This window comes from Macrotis lagotis, chromosome 1, assembly GCF_037893015.1.
Source record: "Macrotis lagotis isolate mMagLag1 chromosome 1, bilby.v1.9.chrom.fasta, whole genome shotgun sequence".
NCBI lineage: Eukaryota > Metazoa > Chordata > Mammalia > Peramelemorphia > Peramelidae > Macrotis > Macrotis lagotis.
In genome coordinates this window covers 79,012,283-79,030,563 of record NC_133658.1, presented here as the reverse complement: position 1 = coordinate 79,030,563, position 18,281 = coordinate 79,012,283, and the positions used below count along the sequence as shown (strand labels likewise).

Sequence of the window (18,281 nt, the reverse complement as noted above, 5' to 3'; positions counted from 1 at the left end):
TTCCAGAACTAGGATGTCAACCTCATTTTAGGTAAATATGGTGATCCTATTTACTAGAGGACTGTTTGCATTTCTCTCATGAAATAAATTTAACTTTTTTTCAAAGAGATTTTTACTTTATTGCAAAATCAGTAAGGAACTTTTGAAGATTTTGAAGATTTATTCTTATTGTACTTTTTTATATATTTTTATATTATTCAGTAGGAAGACATAAGAATTGTGTTTTAAGTCTACTAATTTAAAGCCAAATGTGTGGATTGTTACCCAATAAGTACATATGGGACCCTCTGAGATTAGCCGCATGAAATAGAATTTAGTGGTCTGTGTTTGAAGACACCACTAGCTTGGTAGATTTTGGAGGAGAAAGTAGAAGAATGATACCAAGTGGAAGAGTGATAATTTAAGAAGCAGTTTGAAGAGTAGATTAATAGCATGATAAGACCTTATGAAGCAGGAGAAATGGCGAAGGGACTTTTGGAATTTTTTAAATAATTGGTAAAATACAGGGGGGAGCAGTTTGAATTGAAAAGAAGGGAAGGAAGTGAGCAAATTATGACAGGGAATCTAATAGTACATGATGACTCATTATTTGATAGTTTGAGGCAGGCAGAAAATCTGCAGATCAATTTTAAAGACTGGATAGTGAATTTTGGTGTAGAAATGGGGAAGTCAAAAGAGGGGGCAAGTTTTGAGGAAAAGATTATAAACTTGATTTGGGACATATTGAGCATGATATCCAAGTGGATATATATGCATAAATAAATGTATTCCAGGTAGTTTGAGGTTTACATATGAAGTCCACGAGTAATGTCAGGAGCAGAATTATTGAACAGAAAATCATTTCTGTAGGAATTTTACTTGAAGTTATGAGATTAGAACAGGTAGAAAGAAGAGAAATGGGGAAATAAAGAGAAATAAAGACAGTGCTACAGGGGAAGGAAGGTGCAAAGAAATAAAAACAGAGCCACATATATATGTATATATACATACATATAAATGGAGAAAGAGAAGAGGGGGGGAGAGAGAGAGAGAGAGAGAGAGAGAGAGAGAGAGAGAGAGAGAGAGAGAGAGAGAGAGAGACGGAGAGACACGGAGAGACACAGAGAGACACAGAGAGATGGAGAGAGACAGAGAGAAGAAGAAAAGTGGAAAGACAGAAATCAAGAAACATGGAGAGAGGAGGAGAATGAGCTAGATACATAGGTAGAAAAAAGAACCTAGGACCTTAGAAGAACACCAGCATTAAGGTGTGGGATAAATATGAAGAAACAAAAAAAGGGGGTAAAGAAGGAGCACTAAGAAAGATAGGAGATAAAAAAGGAAAGTATAATGTTTACGAAGTCAAGAGAAAAATGTCTACAGAGGACATGTCAAAATGTTGATCATCTTAAAAACCACAGAGTGATCAAAGCTTTTGGGTTGAGTGTTAAAGTTATAATTGATGAGTTTTGAAAGACCATTTTTCAATAGAGGGAGTAAAAATCATATAGCTTGGTTTGAGGAATGAATAGGAAAGTCGAGACATTAAATGTGGACATTTTGTCAAGAAAAGTGATTATGAAAGGGAATCAAGGGGGAAGTTGAAAGAAGCCACATGGGCCTGGGAAAATGGAAGCATGGCTAGAAGAACATTCCATAAGCACAGTGTTGACTTTTCTTTCAAGGCTGAATCATGAATGAGGAGTGTTAAGAAAGAGGCCAGGATGCTAATTTTCTTTTCTTTTTCCATCCTTCCTGCCTCCTCATACCCCAAATACGGATTATGATTTTAGTGAAATAGGGGCAGCTAGGTGGCACAGTGGATAGAGCACTGGCTCTGAAGTCAGGAGTACCTGAGTTCAAATCCTGCCTCAGGCACTTAATAATTACCTAGCTGTGTGGCCTTGGGCAAGCCACTTTAACCCCATTGCCTTGCAAAAACTAAAAAAAAAATGATTTTAGTGAAATAAGATTCTAGTCATCTATCATGAATGTGGACAACAAATGTAAATTTAGGAGACAAAACTTTGAGGAGAGAGGAAAAGATCAGATCTGACAGTTGTCGACCATGTTACTAAAACATTTAAACTTTCTGAGGCTGAATTTTCCATGTATAAAACTAAGGAAATAATATTTATCCTGATTTACCCCTTTGTGTTAAAGTGAGAATCATTTTATATGATGAACGTCAAGTTCTTTGTAACCATAAAGATCTCTATAAAGAAGATCTCATCCTCTTTCAACATTCTTTCTGGAGATCCATAAACAAGATGGAGAGCAGCAACCTCACCTCAGTAACTGAGTTCATCCTCCTTGGTCTCTCCAGCAAACCTGAGCTCCAGATATATCTCTTCCTATTCTTCCTCCTTGTCTACCTGCTGATCTTGCTGGGGAACCTGCTCATTGTTTTGTTGATATTTTTGAATACATGCCTCCACACCCCCATGTACTTCTTTCTTGCCAATCTGTCCATTATGGAAACCTCTTACACATCCTGTGTGATTCCTCAGATGCTGGGGCATTTCTTGTCAGAAAGGAAGTCTATCTCTTTCTCTCGTTGTGTCACACAGTTTTTTACATTCCTGTTTTTTGGCATTTCAGAGTGCTATATTCTTTCAGTGATGGCCTATGATCGCTATATAGCCATCAGGGATCCCTTACGGCACTCAGTCATAATGAACTGGGGGTTCTGTGGAGGATTAGCTGCTGGGTGCTGGGTGGGTGGCTTTATAGCATCCACAGTGGACACAGTAGCCACTTTCCAACTTTCATTCTGCCGGGAAAATGTTATCAATCATTTCTTATGTGAAATGCCTGCTCTGCTGCATCTTTCCTGTACAGATACATCCCATGTAGAGAAGGTCATGAATGTCCTCTGTATCTTTACCCTATTATGTCCTGTCACATTCATCACCTTCTCATATGCTCACATTATTAATGTTGTTCTACATATTCGATCTGCTGAGGGACGCAGAAAGGCTTTTTCCACTTGCTCTTCACACCTCATGGTTGTTATGGTATTATATGGTACTGTAATCTCTCTCTATATTAGACCCCGTTCACTCTCTTCCCCAAAGTATGATAAAATAATTGCTATGTTTTATATTGCCTTCACACCTATCTTTAATCCTCTTATCTACAGTCTGAGGAATAAGGAGGTAAAAATGGCCCTAAGAAAACTCCTGGGGAAAACCAGAGACATATGATACTTTTTAAAAAAAACCTATCATCTCCCTTCAATGGCCCATCCTGGGGTCATTGACTACGATCATTCCTCTGTGTGCTCTTATGTGGATTGTCTGGGACGTGTAAAAACCTGCAAGTACATTGGATGCCTTTCCTCACTTATGTTTCCTCTTTTCTCCCCTCCAAGCCTTATATTACCCAGACGTCATTCAAAATAACCAGGATCACCTTTATTAATGGAATTTTACTATATAAATCATAGACATAATAACTATATGAAAGAAAATAATAATGATGAAACAAGATGCTAAAGTTTCCAGGGTGCAGATAAAATGTCCTAAAGAAAAAACAAATGTAATAGCATAGGAAATGGAAAGATTAATCAACATTTTTAAGACCAGCAAATACAAATTCTAACATAAAAATAAAGGTGATATTAAATATCAGAGGAAAAACAGATAAATTGTAAACAAAAAACTTATAGGAATGATAAATTAAAAGTCAGTTTGAAAAGGTTAATAAACTAATAATCACTTAGTCAATTTGATTACAAAGGGAATTAAATCAAAGATTAAGCAATATAAAACAAAAAAAAACCCTCAAAAAGAAAAAGAATGCTCAAATACCCAAATGCAATTTTAGTCTAATAAAACCAAAAACATAAAAGAAAAAAGATTATCTTCAAAACTTTTAACTACCCAAATTTATAGATGACCAATTAAAGATGTTAAATATCCTTAAACTCAGAAAAGGCAAAAGAACTCATTGTAGAGGAACTACCAAAGGGAAAAATTTCTTTGTTCTGATTGGCACATAGAAGAATTCTGCAAAACCTTTAAAGAACAATGTGTATCTGTGTTTTACATATTATTTATTAACATTAAGAAAGAAAGAAAACATTCCACCAGATTTCTTTTGTAAGTTATATTTAGTCATGATACTTAAACCAGAGAAGGATAAAGCACAGAAGAAAACTATTTAACAATATTATTAAAGAAAACCAATTTTAAAATTTTAAAGAAAAACTTTTAAACAGAGATTCAGTCAATAAATCATTCATATTGAACAAATCAGATTTTTTACAAGGAATGCAAAGAGGATCAAACTAAAGAAAAATGAACAGAATAATTGATTATATTAAAACAATGTGATAACAATCACATAATTATTGCAGTAAATATATGAAAAGCATTTGGCATAATTTTGACATAATTTGACAAAAATTTAACATTTGACAGTAGCATTTCTATTTAAAAAAACCCCTCAAAAGTAAAGGAACAGAAAGATCTTTTTAATATCACTAAAGAATGTATCTAGGAGCAGCTAGGTGGTGCAATGGATAGCGCACCAACTCCGGAGTCAGGAGCACCTGAGTTCAAATCCGATATTGGATATTTAATAATTGCCTAGCTGTGAGAACTTGGACAAGTAACTCAACCCCATTGTCTTAAATAATTTTTTTTAAAAGAATGTATTTAAAATGAAGAGCAAATATTTTTACAATGGGAAAATCTAGATTTGTTCCAATAAATATGGGAAATGAAACAAGGTTGCTCACTCTTCCCTCTATTAGTTAACATTGTTCTGGAATTTCTAGACATACTAGATAGAAAGGAGAAATTAATTGCACAAAGACAGATAAAAGGGAGATAAATTACCCCTATTTACTGATGATATGAAAGTTTATTTTGAAAATCCTGGAGAATCAGCAAAGAAACTAACTGAAACACTGGCTGCAAAAAAATTGCAGATTACAGAATAAACCCTTCAAAAATAGAGAATTTGTGTACAAGAACAATAAAACAAAAGGAGAGATAATAAAAAATGGAAATCACATTCCAAATAAGTACAAAAAGGAATAAAAAATAGCTGGAGATTAAATTTATGAAAACATAGGAGAGACTAATATAGATTATGTTACAAAGGGTTCCTTGAGGAAATAAAGTACAACTTGGAAAAATATTCATTGCTCATGGATGCGCAATAGCAATGTAATGAAAATGACATCACAACCAAAGTTAACTTGCACTTTTAATGCTATATCAATGAAATTGCTCAAAAATAATTACAAAATTTGACAAAATAAATAAAATTTCTTTGGAAAAACTAAGAACATCAAGTAAAATTAAGTAAAGAGGTAGAGGTGAAGGGGGAATAATATTGAACTCAAACTTTATTACAAGGCAGCAGTCATTAAAACTAATACTATTTTAAAAAGCAAGATACTTATATCTATTCAGCTGGGTTGACAAGGGAGAATAAGAAACAATGGAGCTAAATAAAACAGTTTAATAAAGTGAAATTACTTTGGAATGAACTTCCTAGTTGATACAAGTTGTTCTGAAAATGGGAAAGCAGCATGTCAGAAATTCCAGTGATTTACTTTTTAAAAAAAAAATATCTTCTATTTAGTCTGTACATAGCTTGCATTGTTTATATTTGTTTGCAGTCTTTCTAGAAGTAGCATCAGAGCCAGGAGCCTAAGGGCTAGAAAAAAGTAATTTAACAATTATCCCCTTTTTCTCTAAGGAGTCATGAGAATAAAATTCCCGAGACTCTCTAACTAAATAAATATTCCTATATAGAACTGGACTCCCATTGTTCACGTCTAGACAACTAGTCTTCCATTTCCATCAACTTCACTAGGGGACCCTTATATTTTACGACAATCTCATCTTGAAATGAGTACAGATATATGTAATCTGGCGTTCTGGTTTTGTATTTGCTTTCATCTGAAGCAGAAAAGTATACACAGTAGAAATGATTAACATTATCTGAGATTACCACTGTCTAGCAGGGTAAGAATTAGATAAGCACAGAATAAAGTATTAGAGAATTTTTAGGAGTGTCATTAATGAATAAGCATCTTTTCACAGTTGAGGAAAGTGAGGCTTTAAGAGATGGGCAGCTAGGTGGCATAGTGACTAGAACACGGGTAATAGTCAGGCTGACCTGAATTCAAATTTGGTCTCAGATATTTATAACTATGTGATCATCTGTAAGTTACTTATCTTCTGTCTTATTATTATTCTCGACAATAAAATGACAATAATTATAGCACCTACTTCCTGGAATTATTGTAACGATCAAATATGATAATATTTATAAAGTTTTTATTATAGTTCCTGGCTCATAGTAAGTACTTACTAATTGACTCCTCTCTCTCTCTCTCTCTCTCTCTCTCTCTCTCTCTCTCTCTCTCTCTTTAAATTTGTACTCTGATGTTTATTACCTATGTGAACTTTTGTATATTACTTACCATATGATGCCTCAATACTCAATATCCTTATCTGTAAAATGAAGGGGCCCTTTTTCCTGCTACTTTTCATTTTTAATATTTATTTTTCCAGTGGCATGTAGTGATAGTCTTCAACAATTATTTTCTGCAAGGTTTTGAGTTTTGCATTTTTTCCCTCCCTTCCTTCCATCTCCACTTCTCCTGGCAGAAAACAATCTAAAATAAGCTCTACATGTATAAACATTCTTAAACATAGATTCATATTAATCATGTTATGAAAGAAGAATCAAATCAAATTATATAAAAAAGCATTATAGAGAAAGAATAATACATTAGTCAACTTTTAAAAATTGAAGCTAGTATACTTTGTTTTGCATATTTATGCTCCATAATCCCTTCTCTGGGTGGATGGTATTTTCCATCACAGCTCCTTTTGCATTGTCTTTGATTGCTGTACTTCTAAAGAGTAATTGTCCTTCACAGCTGATCATCAACTAATGTTGCTATTGATGTATATGATGTTCTTCTGGTTCTGCTCATTTCACTCAGCCTCACTTTATGCAAGTCTTTCCAGACTTTTCCGAAAGTCCTTCCTTTGTGATTTTTTTTTTGTCTTTGCAAGTCAATGGAATTAATTGACTTGCCCAAGATCACACAGCTAGATCATTATTAAGTGTCTGAGGTAGAATTTGAACACAGGTCCTCCTGACTCAAGGGCTGGTGCTCTATCCACTGCACCACCCAGCTGCCCCTACCTCATGATTTCTTATAAATTAATGTTCCATAACTTTCATATATCACAATTTGTTTAACTATTCTCCACTTGATGGGCATTCCCTAAATTTCTAATTCTTTGCCACTATGAAAAGAAAACTGCTATAAACAAATTTCTGTTCAGATGGATTTTTACCTTTTATTCATGCTCTCTTTGGGATATAGTACTAGTAGTGGCATTGCTGGATGAAAGGGTATGCACACTTTTATTGCCTTTTGAATTCTTCAAAAGGTTGGATCAGTTCACAACTCCAATACTGCATTAGTGTCCCTTTTTTCCCACATCCCCTACAATAATTGATTTATTTGATTTTTTAGTCATATTGGACAATCTTTGAGGTATGAGGGGTTCCTCAGAGTTGTTTTTTTCTAATGATTTAAAGAAATTATTCATAAGACTATAGATAACTAGCTTTTTCATCAGAGAATTGTATTTTCATATCTTTTAACTATTTATTAATTAGGGAATGACTTGTTTTATTATAAATTTGACTCAGTTCTCTATGTATTTTAGAAATGAGTCCTTTGTAAAAAACACTAGTTGTAAAAATTGTCTCCCAACTTATCTGCCATAATTTTAAACTTCATTGCATTGATTTTATTTTTGGTAAAACTTTTAAATTTAATATAATTGAAATTAGACAATTTGCATTTTATAATATTCTTTATATCTTATTTGATCATAAAATAAACCTCTTTCCATAGATCTGACAGACAGGTAAACTGCTCCTTGTTCTTATAATTACCTTAAGATATAACTTTTTCCACCTAAATTCAGTGCCCATTTTGACCTTATCTTGGTGAAGAATGTAAGATATTGATCTATACCTAGTTTCTATCATATTATCTTCCAACTTCCCTAGCAGTTTTTATCAAATACTTCTTATTCTAGAAACCAGAATCTTTGAGTTTAACAAATAGCAGATTACTTTGGTAATTTACTACTGTTTCTTTTTTCTTTTTTTTTTTTATTTATTTAAGGTAATGAGATAAAGCATAGTTTTCATAGTTTCTGAATTTTCATTGACAGATAGACCACCAAGTATTTTAAGACAGCTTAAACAAATTAAATGATATTGCTCTATCTCTTCTGTTGTGTCTAATTAGTAATAAATAGAAATGCTGATGATCTATATGGGTTTATTTTATGTCCTGCAACTTTGCTAAATTTGCTAATTACTTCATATAATTTATATAATTTTCTAGGGTTTTCTAAGTATTCCATCATATTATCTGAAAAGAGTGTTTTGTTTCTTCATTATCTATTCCAATTCCTTCTTTTTATTTTTCTTCTCTTATAGCTAAAGCTAAAATTTCTCATAAAATATTGAATAATAGTGGTGATAACAGACATCCTTATTTTACCCCTGATCTTATTGGGAATGCATCTAGTTTGTGTTTATTAAATATAATGCTCGTTGGTTTTAGATATTTACTGCTTATCATTTTAAGGAACACACCATTTATTAAAAAGTGGGATTTTAGCTAGGACCAGAAAAAATCCAGGAAAACCAGAAGGCTTCAATGAGCAGAGAGTATATTTCATACATGAGTGACAAACAGGGAAATGCCTAGAAGTGGGAAATGGAGTATCTTGTCTGAGAAAAACCAAAACAGTGAAAAAGCCATTGTCATATTTGAGTTGTAAAATGTCAGAAGTTTGGAAAGGTTATTGTAGGGAGAAGAGGGGTAATTCAAAGCTGAATTTCAAGCAGAGGATTTTATTTTTTTTCCTAGCAGTGATAAGGAGACTCAAGAGCTTCCTGAGTAGGGTAGTGATAGACAGATCTGGCATTTTTCTCAGACTTAGATTCTCAACTATTAAAAAGGATGAGAAAAAGCTGTAATATTTGTCTTAAAAAGATGTCATGAGAATCAGATAATGTATTTGTAAAGAAAGCCCTGCAGATAATTGCCTAGCTGTGTAACCTTGGGCAAGTCACTTAAACCCATTGCCTTACATAATTTTTAAAGATCCCTGATTAAATTTGTCAATATTAATTAAATGTAAATTATTTTAATTATAATTTTCTGTCTCATTTACTTCCTTAAAAACATTCCTTCAAGTGCTAGCTCACACCATTTAAAAATTTTCTTTATTTTATCTGATAATGGACTCTTATTAAACTTAAACTCTTGGAAATGCCCCTGATCTTTTAGCCATGATGTTTTCAGGCAGTCTTTCAGACATTTGAAGAAACTGAATATTCCTTCTAAGCCTTCTTTAAGGAAAAATCCTTTTCAAAAATCCTCATAGAATATAGATATTAGATGGGTCATCATTCTGACTTCCTTTCTCCAAACAAACTCTAGCTTACCAAGCAAAGTGTCCTTCCCATACTGCCCCCCCAATTTGGTTCCAAATGGAATACCAAACTCAGAAGTGATTTTCCCATCTCTTTTCTCAATTCCACAAAAGTTTGTTAAGAGGTGGGGTTCACAAGAGCTAAAGAGGCGATATCTTTTTTTCACTTCTTGTTTTGAGAGAGATGACATAGAGAGAACAGGTGAAAAGTCAAATTTGCCATTAAGTTTATGTGTTACTTTTAGGAAGTCATTTTCTGAGGCTTAGTTTCCTCATGTATAAAAGCAGATAATACTTGTCCCACACAATTAATAAATTAATTTATTTTGCTTGCCTACTTTAAGGTAAGAATTTTATTTAGCTTCAGAGGAAGATAAATTAATGAGAAGCAACCATATACATAAAAAGAATAGCAATAGATTTTTAAATAGAGAGAACAGCATGAATAAAGTTCTAGAGGGGAAAAATAATAAACACAGCAATTTTATTACCTTCTTAAATGTAAAACCAATGGCTTTCTTTGGCATAAGTAAAACACTTTCATGTGGTCTGAGGAACTTCTTCACTTGCTGATTTATCTATGTTGGTATAGGCTCCTTATACCAGTCCCTAATGGCCTCTCCAGTGGTTCAGAGCCTTCAGCAGGGTACATTCATTTGAGCTGGCCCCAAAATACCCATGGAACTTTTCACAAATTCTCAAAGAATTCTTAAAATAGAAATTGTATATCAGACAACACAACTCTAGCTGTTTCTACAGATCATGAATCTAAGAAGCCTCAGAAGATCTTATAACATATAACTTTACAATTTTAGATAAGAGAAAGTTAAACCTTAATATATTCACTCAAAATCTTTTTCTCACCAGCCTCTATATTATGACAGGGATCACAACCTGACTATATTCTTAAAACATTTGCCAGCAACCCTATTCTGTACAGCAAAAATAGACTTCAACTTTGTCTACCAAGTAATATAGAAGGGGGGAGGTTTACAGAAAGGTAGAGCACCATGCACCCAGTATGTAGGACTCAGTCAGGGAATGTAAAAACATGGGTAATTGAGGCAGGACACTACAATGAATGAAAGATGAGACTGGTATTTAACCAGGGTTGTTAGTTACCCCCAATGAAAGTCAGTAGGGAAAGAGTAAATCTGGTGAAAAAGTGATTTTTTCAACAAAAGAAGAGGCAAAAATGGTTTTGAGGCATAAAATTTTTATCTGCCATAAAAGGAAGAAGGAGCCAGAAATTGAGAGGTAAGGAAATATATGGAAAAAAAAGTTCTGAAGAACTCTGAAATTCCTGTTATTATTCTATCTCTCCCCCTGCCTTGCATCCCAAACCCTGTTTTTGTGACTTCTAATAGATCGCCTTTTCCCTCCTCTCTTACTTATCTTGAAGGAACCAGTTCAACTCTACACTGTCATCTTTTCTCAAATAACTTGTCCTTTATACTAACACTAATCTTTCCCAACTAGAATCAGCCTTGGGTTACTCCCTTCATCTACTTCTTTTCCTCCTAATAGTAACTTGTTACTCAATAGATCTGGAGAAAATGAAAAACCATGCTGACTGGATCTGTTACAAATTTATGTTACATGATACGAAGTGTATACTCATAGTGAAAAGGCAATTCTTTTATTTATATTTTTCTTATAGATTCTCTCTCATTCAGTAGTGTCTTTTCTAAACTTTTTTCTCTCTCCTAAACGTTCCCATGACTCCTATTGCTCACATTCTCAGCTGAGAGCCCTGCCTCATAATTTACTGAAAATTTTGAAACCCTTTGCCAAGAACTTCCTCTCCTCCCCAAATCTTCTATGTCCTTCTTTACCTACTTCATCACAAAAAGAAACAGTCTTTCTTTTTGTCAAAGTGAACCCCTTGTGATATTATTCCATTCTGTTTTTTCATCAGATTTCCCCATCTATCATCTCCATTCTCTTATTATAAATCTTCAGTCTTTCAATAGCTATTGGCTTCTTCCTTACTACCTACAAACATGTTTGTATCCCTGTCCTTACATAATGCAAACAAAATCCAACCCTTATTTGATTTGCTCCTCTCTGTTATTTAGCATTTTCTATCTCTCCTCCACTTCATGAATAAACTTGAGGTCATACACAATTGATGTCTTCACTTTATTTCTTACTCTCTTTTCAATTCTCTGTCATTTGACTTTCAACTTCATTATTCAAGTGAAACTCATCTCTCCAAATTTACCATTAACTTCTTAATTTCTAAATCTAATTGTTTTTTCTCAGTATTTTTTGTTATCAACTGTCATTGAAACTTTTCTCCCTTTTACTTCAATTTCTCTGTTTCCATGATGCTGTTGTTTCCTTATTTTCTCCCGTTTCACTGTTGACTCCTTCTCAGTCTTCATTGCTGTATCTCTAGTCAAGTGATGTCCTTTATATTGTGTCCCCTTAGGCTCCGTTTTGGACATTCTTCTTAAGTCATATAGTGATCTCAGTAGTTCTTAAAGAGTTATCATCTCTGTGCAGATGAATCTCAGATCTGTTTATGCAGCTCTAATCTCTCTTTTGACTTCCACATGATCAATTATTTTTTTTGGTACATCTTGAATTGGATGTCTCATAGATATCTCAAACTCAACAAATCTAAAACAAAATGCAATAGATGGTCTCTAGAAACATTATCAGTTCTTAATTTTGTGACACTCATATTTGCACTGTTAAAAAACACTTTTTGTTTTTATTCTTTCTTTAAAACTTGTATCAAAGGGTGGCAAGGTGGCACAGTGGATAGAGCACTGGCCCTGGAGTCAGGAGTACCTGGGTTCAAATCCAACCTCAGACACCTAATAATTACCTAACTGTGTGATCTTGGGCAAAGCCACTTAACCCCATTTCCTTGCAAAAAAAAAACAACTAAAAAAAGGAAACTTTTATTAACTACTCAAGAAATTTTATCTGTGTTTTATATATTTGTATATTTGAATGTATTTATCTATGTAGGTGCTGTTTAAATATAATAATTCCTTAGTTTGTGATTGGTATGGATAGATATCTGATTTGGGAATCTTGTCTCTTTTCTTCAATGGAGATAATCATTTTCACATTTTACAGTAACAGGATGAAAGTTGTGACTGGGTACTTATTGGACCAGAATTATATCTGGCCATCACAACTCAAGTATTTAAGGATTACAACAATTTGAGGTCAAGTTTCAATGAAATATTAATATCATTTGAAAGATAATACTTGGCTTACCACATCCAATTTATCTCATTTATACCACCTGCAGGTCATCCCAGTAAAATGAGCAGTAAGTAGATATCAGTGACATTATAAAGATTAAAAAAAGATCGACGAAAACTCAAAAGGAAATGAGGTCTTCTTCCAGGAGTGAAATGACCTTAGTTTCTGGGGATGAGAGGGGAGGGAGAGGGAGGGAGGGAGGGAGGAAGGCAGAGAGTAAGAGAGAGAGAGAGAGAGAGAGATGAGAAATGAACAGACAGAGACAGAGGAGACAGAGGGAAGAGAGAAAGAGACAGAGAGACAGAGTCAGAGACAAAAAGGCAGAAAAAAGAGAGACAGAGACTAGAGAGTCAGAGAGAGACAAAAAATTGAGATGAATCAATGGTGAAATACGAGAGACAGAAACAATGCAATCGTTGCCTTTACTTACAATGGCATGGAACAAAGAACAAAGAAGTGATAGTCATGTTGGACCAAAAGTAGAATAACTGTTTTCATTTCTGTATTTTACATTCTAGGGAAGACATTGATAACCTATTGAGCATCTAGAAATGACAACCAGAATGGTGAAGGTCTTGAATTTATTAATTTGAGAGTAGGTGTGAGGAGTTAGAATTTTTTTTCCTAGATGAACAGCCTCAAGGATGATATGTTGAAACAATTTCATGTGGAGAAAAGGTTTTTTTTCTTTGGTAGTTTCAATTATGTCTGTCTCTTTGGGATCCCACTTCAGGCTTTCTTATCAAAGATAGTGGATTACTTTGCCACTATTTTCTCTAGTTCAGGGGAAAATGAGGCAAAAAGTTGAAGGTTCTCCAGGGTCACATAACTAGTAAATCCTTAAGATTGGGTTTAAACTCAGGAAGAGTCTTCCTGACTTCAGACCTTTCATTCTATCCATTGTGTTCCCTAACTATCCACAAAAGAGAAATTAGATTTGCCCTTCTTACCTTCAGAGCCTGAAACTAGAAGCAAAGTTTGGAAATTGTAAAAATGAATTATAAACTTCTTTTAAAGAAAATTTTCCTAACAATTGAAGCTGTTCAAATTAGTAATGGGATGTCTTCAGTGGTATAGGATTCTCCCTTATTATTCATTTTTCAAGCAAGGGTGGGATGACCACTTGATTGACATATTGTAATAGGAGTTCCTCCAGGTATGGGTGGCACTAGAGAGCTACTACTCAAAATGTATTATTCTATGCTCCTGTGAGTGAGGTTATAAGTTCAAGTAATGAGCTTTAAGTCTTTCAACAGGTGTTATTGGCTTATTGTTTCTTCTTTGTGATACTAGATCCTATTCACCATGAATACCCTTTTCAATGCTTCTTTGATTTCTCTATTCTGCAGGCTATAAATGTAAGGGTTTAGTGTTGGAGCAACCACAGAGAACATGACTGTGGCTACCAGATCTCTATCTCTTATTTGGGTATTCAGCTGACCTGGTGGCTGCAAATAAACACCCACTAGAGTTCCATAGAAAAGCCCGACCACACATAGATGGGACCCACACGTGGCAAGTGCTTTGCGCACACCTCCAGTGGCTCGGACTCTATACACTGCAGTGCCAATGTAGACATAGGAAATGACAATGCAGGCAGCAGGTAATAGTATGGTAGATCCTCCTTCAATTAGGGCAACTAGGAAGTTGAGGGAGGTATCAGAACAGGCTAGCTGTAACAAGGGATAAACATCACAGTAGAAATGTGGAAGGGCATGGTTGCTACAGAAGGATAAGCGAAAAATGAGGAGTGTGTGAAGCAGAGCATGCAGAGTTGTGCCCATCCATACAGTGCCAAGGAGCACTGCACAATGTGGTAGGGTTACCACAGTAGCATAGTGAAGTGGTCGGCATATAGCCACATATCTATCCCATGCCATAGCAGCTAACACATAGCTATCCACATTGCCTGCCAACAGGAAGAAGAAGACTTGGACCAAACATGCTGAATAGGTGATAGTCCTGTCTCCTGTCATCAGGGCATGGAGAAGTCGAGGCATTGTGGTAGATGTGAAGAACAAGTCTGCCAGGGATAGGTTGACTAAAAGCATATACATAGGTGTGTGGAGATGAGAGTCTGATCCAATGGCAACAAGAATAAGCAGGTTTCCTAGGAGGGCTGCCAGGTACAGGACTAGGAAGAGTGGAAACATTATCTCTCGGTGACTGGAAAAGGCCAGGAGAAGGAACTCAGAGGTGCTAGTCTGGTTTCCCATTGTTGCATTGTTACCAAGTCTAATCCTGGGTTGAGGAGGAGAAGAAATAAGGTATAACAGACTGCTACAATTTTTCTTAAAATACCTATGTATAAATGATTGGTGGTGTGGTAGATAGAGTGTTGGACCTGGAATCAAGAAAATCTGAATTCTAATCCAGACTCAAACACTTTTGACTATAGTTGACTTTGTGAAAGCAACAATTTCAGTTTTATTTACTTTTTTCATCTATAAAATGGAGATAAAATTAGGACAAGAGTACTTACTTTCCATGGTTGTTTAAAGGATAAAAATGAAATAATTGTTAGTTGTACAGTGCTTTGCAAGACCAGTTCTATTGCCATCATTATGGCCATTCATCAGGATTTGTATAGCCTCTAAGTTTAATTTCCAAATAGGAAATCCAAATAATTTTTAGCTAAGGTATTATTTGTGAAATTTCTTCAGGATACTGATATTCATTGAAATAATTGTAGCTTTCACACAGTATGTATTTAGTATTAATTTAATTAATTTATAAATTTATTGAGGAGAGGTCACTGAGGGCTATGTTACAGAAGTATAAAGTTTAGTTCTTTATACTTTATTTCTCCTGTAATGTTTTCTATGGTATTCAACTTTATCACTGGGTCCCATTCCACCTCCTGCCTCCTCCCCTACCCCAAGGAAACACTGTCTAATTACTGATTCCAAGAGCCTGGTCCTAAACTCTTACTTGTCTCTAAAAGGAACTTAAGGATCTTGAGTTTCATTCCCATTATCTTCAGAATAGTCAAACTATAAAGATAGTGACCCAGCAGGAAGATGAAAAACACCAAAGAAAGCATTCTTTTGAAGATTTTTTTTCTCCAAAAGTCTTGAACCTCAGAAATTTTGGGATATCAATTCTTTCATTTGACCTTCTTTTAGACCAGTACTTTCCTGGTCTCTGTGGTTCCAAAATTCTTTAGCCTTCCTAACATAGGAAACAATTAAAATTCTTTTAGTAAGATATCTGATTAATTAGAAAGAAAAAATAGGTGACAGATGATAGTTAAGAGATTAGTTAAGAGATACACTGATATATGATAGATAATAGATGACATATTTATAGAATTAGATTGATAGATAGATAGGATTGATGCTTGTTTATTATGTTCCAGGTACTATTCAAAGTATTGGAAATATTACAAATAGAAACAAATATGAAAATTTCAAATCTAATGGAGTTTACATTCTAAAGGGGGTGGGAACAACAAAAAAGAGGACCTGGGAAGAGATGAGGTATGCCTATGTCAGCATGTTTTGGAATTGGTGACCAAAGTGAGGGGGGTGGACTTCTTTCCAGGCAGATAAGGATGACATCTGTCAGACCCAGGAAAAGTTTCAGGAACAGAATAGATTTCTATGGGGTTAAGGTAAATATAAGGTTTGAGAACTGGTATCTGAGTAATTATGAAAGCTCTGCGAAGGTCACTGGATTTTTACTTAAACTGGTATTCATTTACCAACTGTGTATGTTATTCTTTGATAATCCTACATGAACAGTATCAGTTAGTGGCTACAAAATCAGAATTCTGAAAAATGTGGTACAGGATTATAAGAACCATGGTTTTTTAGACCTTATAAACATTGAGTTATGTGTAGGTATTAGATTATTAATGTATAGGCATAAATTATATAAGTGTTAGTTCCATGTATTATATTTATACACACACACATTCATGAATAAACAAAACAGCCATGATCAATTTAGAGATAGTGATTACATACATCTTAATTCTTTTATCCCTAGTATGCTAGATTTGGAATAAGCAGACAGAAGAGAGAGATCCAGCTCAGGTCCAGGTCCACTCACCTTTGTAAGAGACTCTTTGACTTCTCATTTATATCCAAAGGGAGACTGCACTCCCAGCTCTGATTCATCATAGGAGATCTATGTCTATTCAAAGACCTGAAAACTGCAACTCTTCAAATATAAGAGGTTTAGGCTCAAGCAAGGGATAATGAGGAAGCAGATAAAGGGAAACTTAACATACATTTCTTATTCTATGTCACAACCCAACACTGTAGAATTGAGAGGGGCTATTTAAAAGGTTTAGTACACTGAAAGTTTAGCTTTGACAGCAGCCAAAGATAAAGGAACTTATTGGTTCTTTCCTCTCCAGGGATTTTCTGTTACTGTTTTCTCTTTTCATTCCCTAGGGTTGTTCCATTATCATATCTTTATCTCTCTAGTGTCTTCATTATAAGAACTTGAAAACACCAAATACACGCTAAATACCTCTGTTGGTACATGGGGCTTTATGGCAACATATTCACAATCTTCTGCATGTCAATTCTCAGTCTTGGTCTAGTTCCCCATTACTCTAATTTTTTCTGGATCTACATTCCAAGAGAATGACCTACCTTACTCTCTACTAGTTGCTGTCTCCTTTCCTTTAACTACAGTTTTCTTTTCTCCCAGAGTCCATGGAAAACACTTTGATTTTTCATTTTTCTTTTCTTTTTCCTTTTGTTTCACAGCTAAAGGTAAGTAGACAAGAAGAAAATATACAGGCATCAAAAAATATCATCTCATAAAATACTTCTAATTTCTGTCCGCCTATTCATTCATTCATCAACCATTTATTAAAAACTTATATGAAACACTACTCTTGATGAGGAGAATATATTTAAATGCACCTATTTTCTGTCAATTTTATCACTATTAATATAACTCACAATGTAAATCAAATCCCAGCCATAACTTCTAATATTATTCTGTATTTTTCTTGTCCAAATGATCTTATAAATCCCCTTTTAGCTCTCTAAACCTTCTATAGGTATCAAAGAAACTTAAATTGTTCTGTAATTGTTCCTGCTATATAACTGACCCACCTTCTTTTCTAAACATTTGTTTCTTGGGTCTTTTTGTTCAAGCAATTTACTCTTAGCCTCTGAGACAAAGATAACTTTAGACATGATCCCTACAAACATAGAGAAACAATTGATCAGGGCAGAAATGATATCTATACTATAAATATACAATAATTAGAATGTAGAAAATTGAGATAAAAGTCTGAGTGGTTCAAAGTGTCATCAAAAATGCAGCATAGCAGAGACCATAACTAAACAGAGATCTATAAGGAAGGCAAAGTATATAGCATTCATGAAGAGAAATATGAAAGATGAGGAAGTGGTATAGTGAGATCATAATTTGGGATTAGAAACCTTAGTTTAGATACCAAATTTGGTACTTATTATTTATGTCACATGAGACAAGGCACCTAAACTATTTTGTGTTTATTGCATTTGGAATTAGGGGATCAGGATAGATTAAATCTAGCTCAGGTATTTTTTTCCTCTCTTCTTCTCTTTTCCTTTTTAAGCCTGATTT

General features: G+C 34.4%; 2 protein-coding genes across 2 annotated transcripts; one reads left to right on the top strand and one right to left on the bottom strand.

Moving 5' to 3' along the window:
- The first annotated feature begins 2,249 nt into the window (after positions 1 to 2,249).
- On the top strand, positions 2,250 to 3,185 carry LOC141509293 (olfactory receptor 2D3-like). Its single transcript, XM_074218759.1, has one exon. It carries the CDS (start codon positions 2,250 to 2,252, stop codon positions 3,183 to 3,185), a length of 936 nt encoding a protein of 311 aa, XP_074074860.1.
- Positions 3,186 to 13,996: 10,811 nt separating this feature from the next.
- LOC141509232 (olfactory receptor 1N1-like) lies at positions 13,997 to 14,923 on the bottom strand. Its single transcript, XM_074218638.1, has one exon. The coding sequence runs from the start codon at positions 14,921 to 14,923 to the stop codon at positions 13,997 to 13,999; it is 927 nt and encodes a 308-aa protein (XP_074074739.1).
- Positions 14,924 to 18,281: the final 3,358 nt, after the last annotated feature.

Coding starts and splice junctions, on each gene's coding strand:
- LOC141509232 (XM_074218638.1), bottom strand. CDS start 14,923: ATGGGAAACCAGACTAGCACCTCTGAGTTCCTTCTCCTGGCCTTTTCC.
- LOC141509293 (XM_074218759.1), top strand. CDS start 2,250: ATGGAGAGCAGCAACCTCACCTCAGTAACTGAGTTCATCCTCCTTGGT.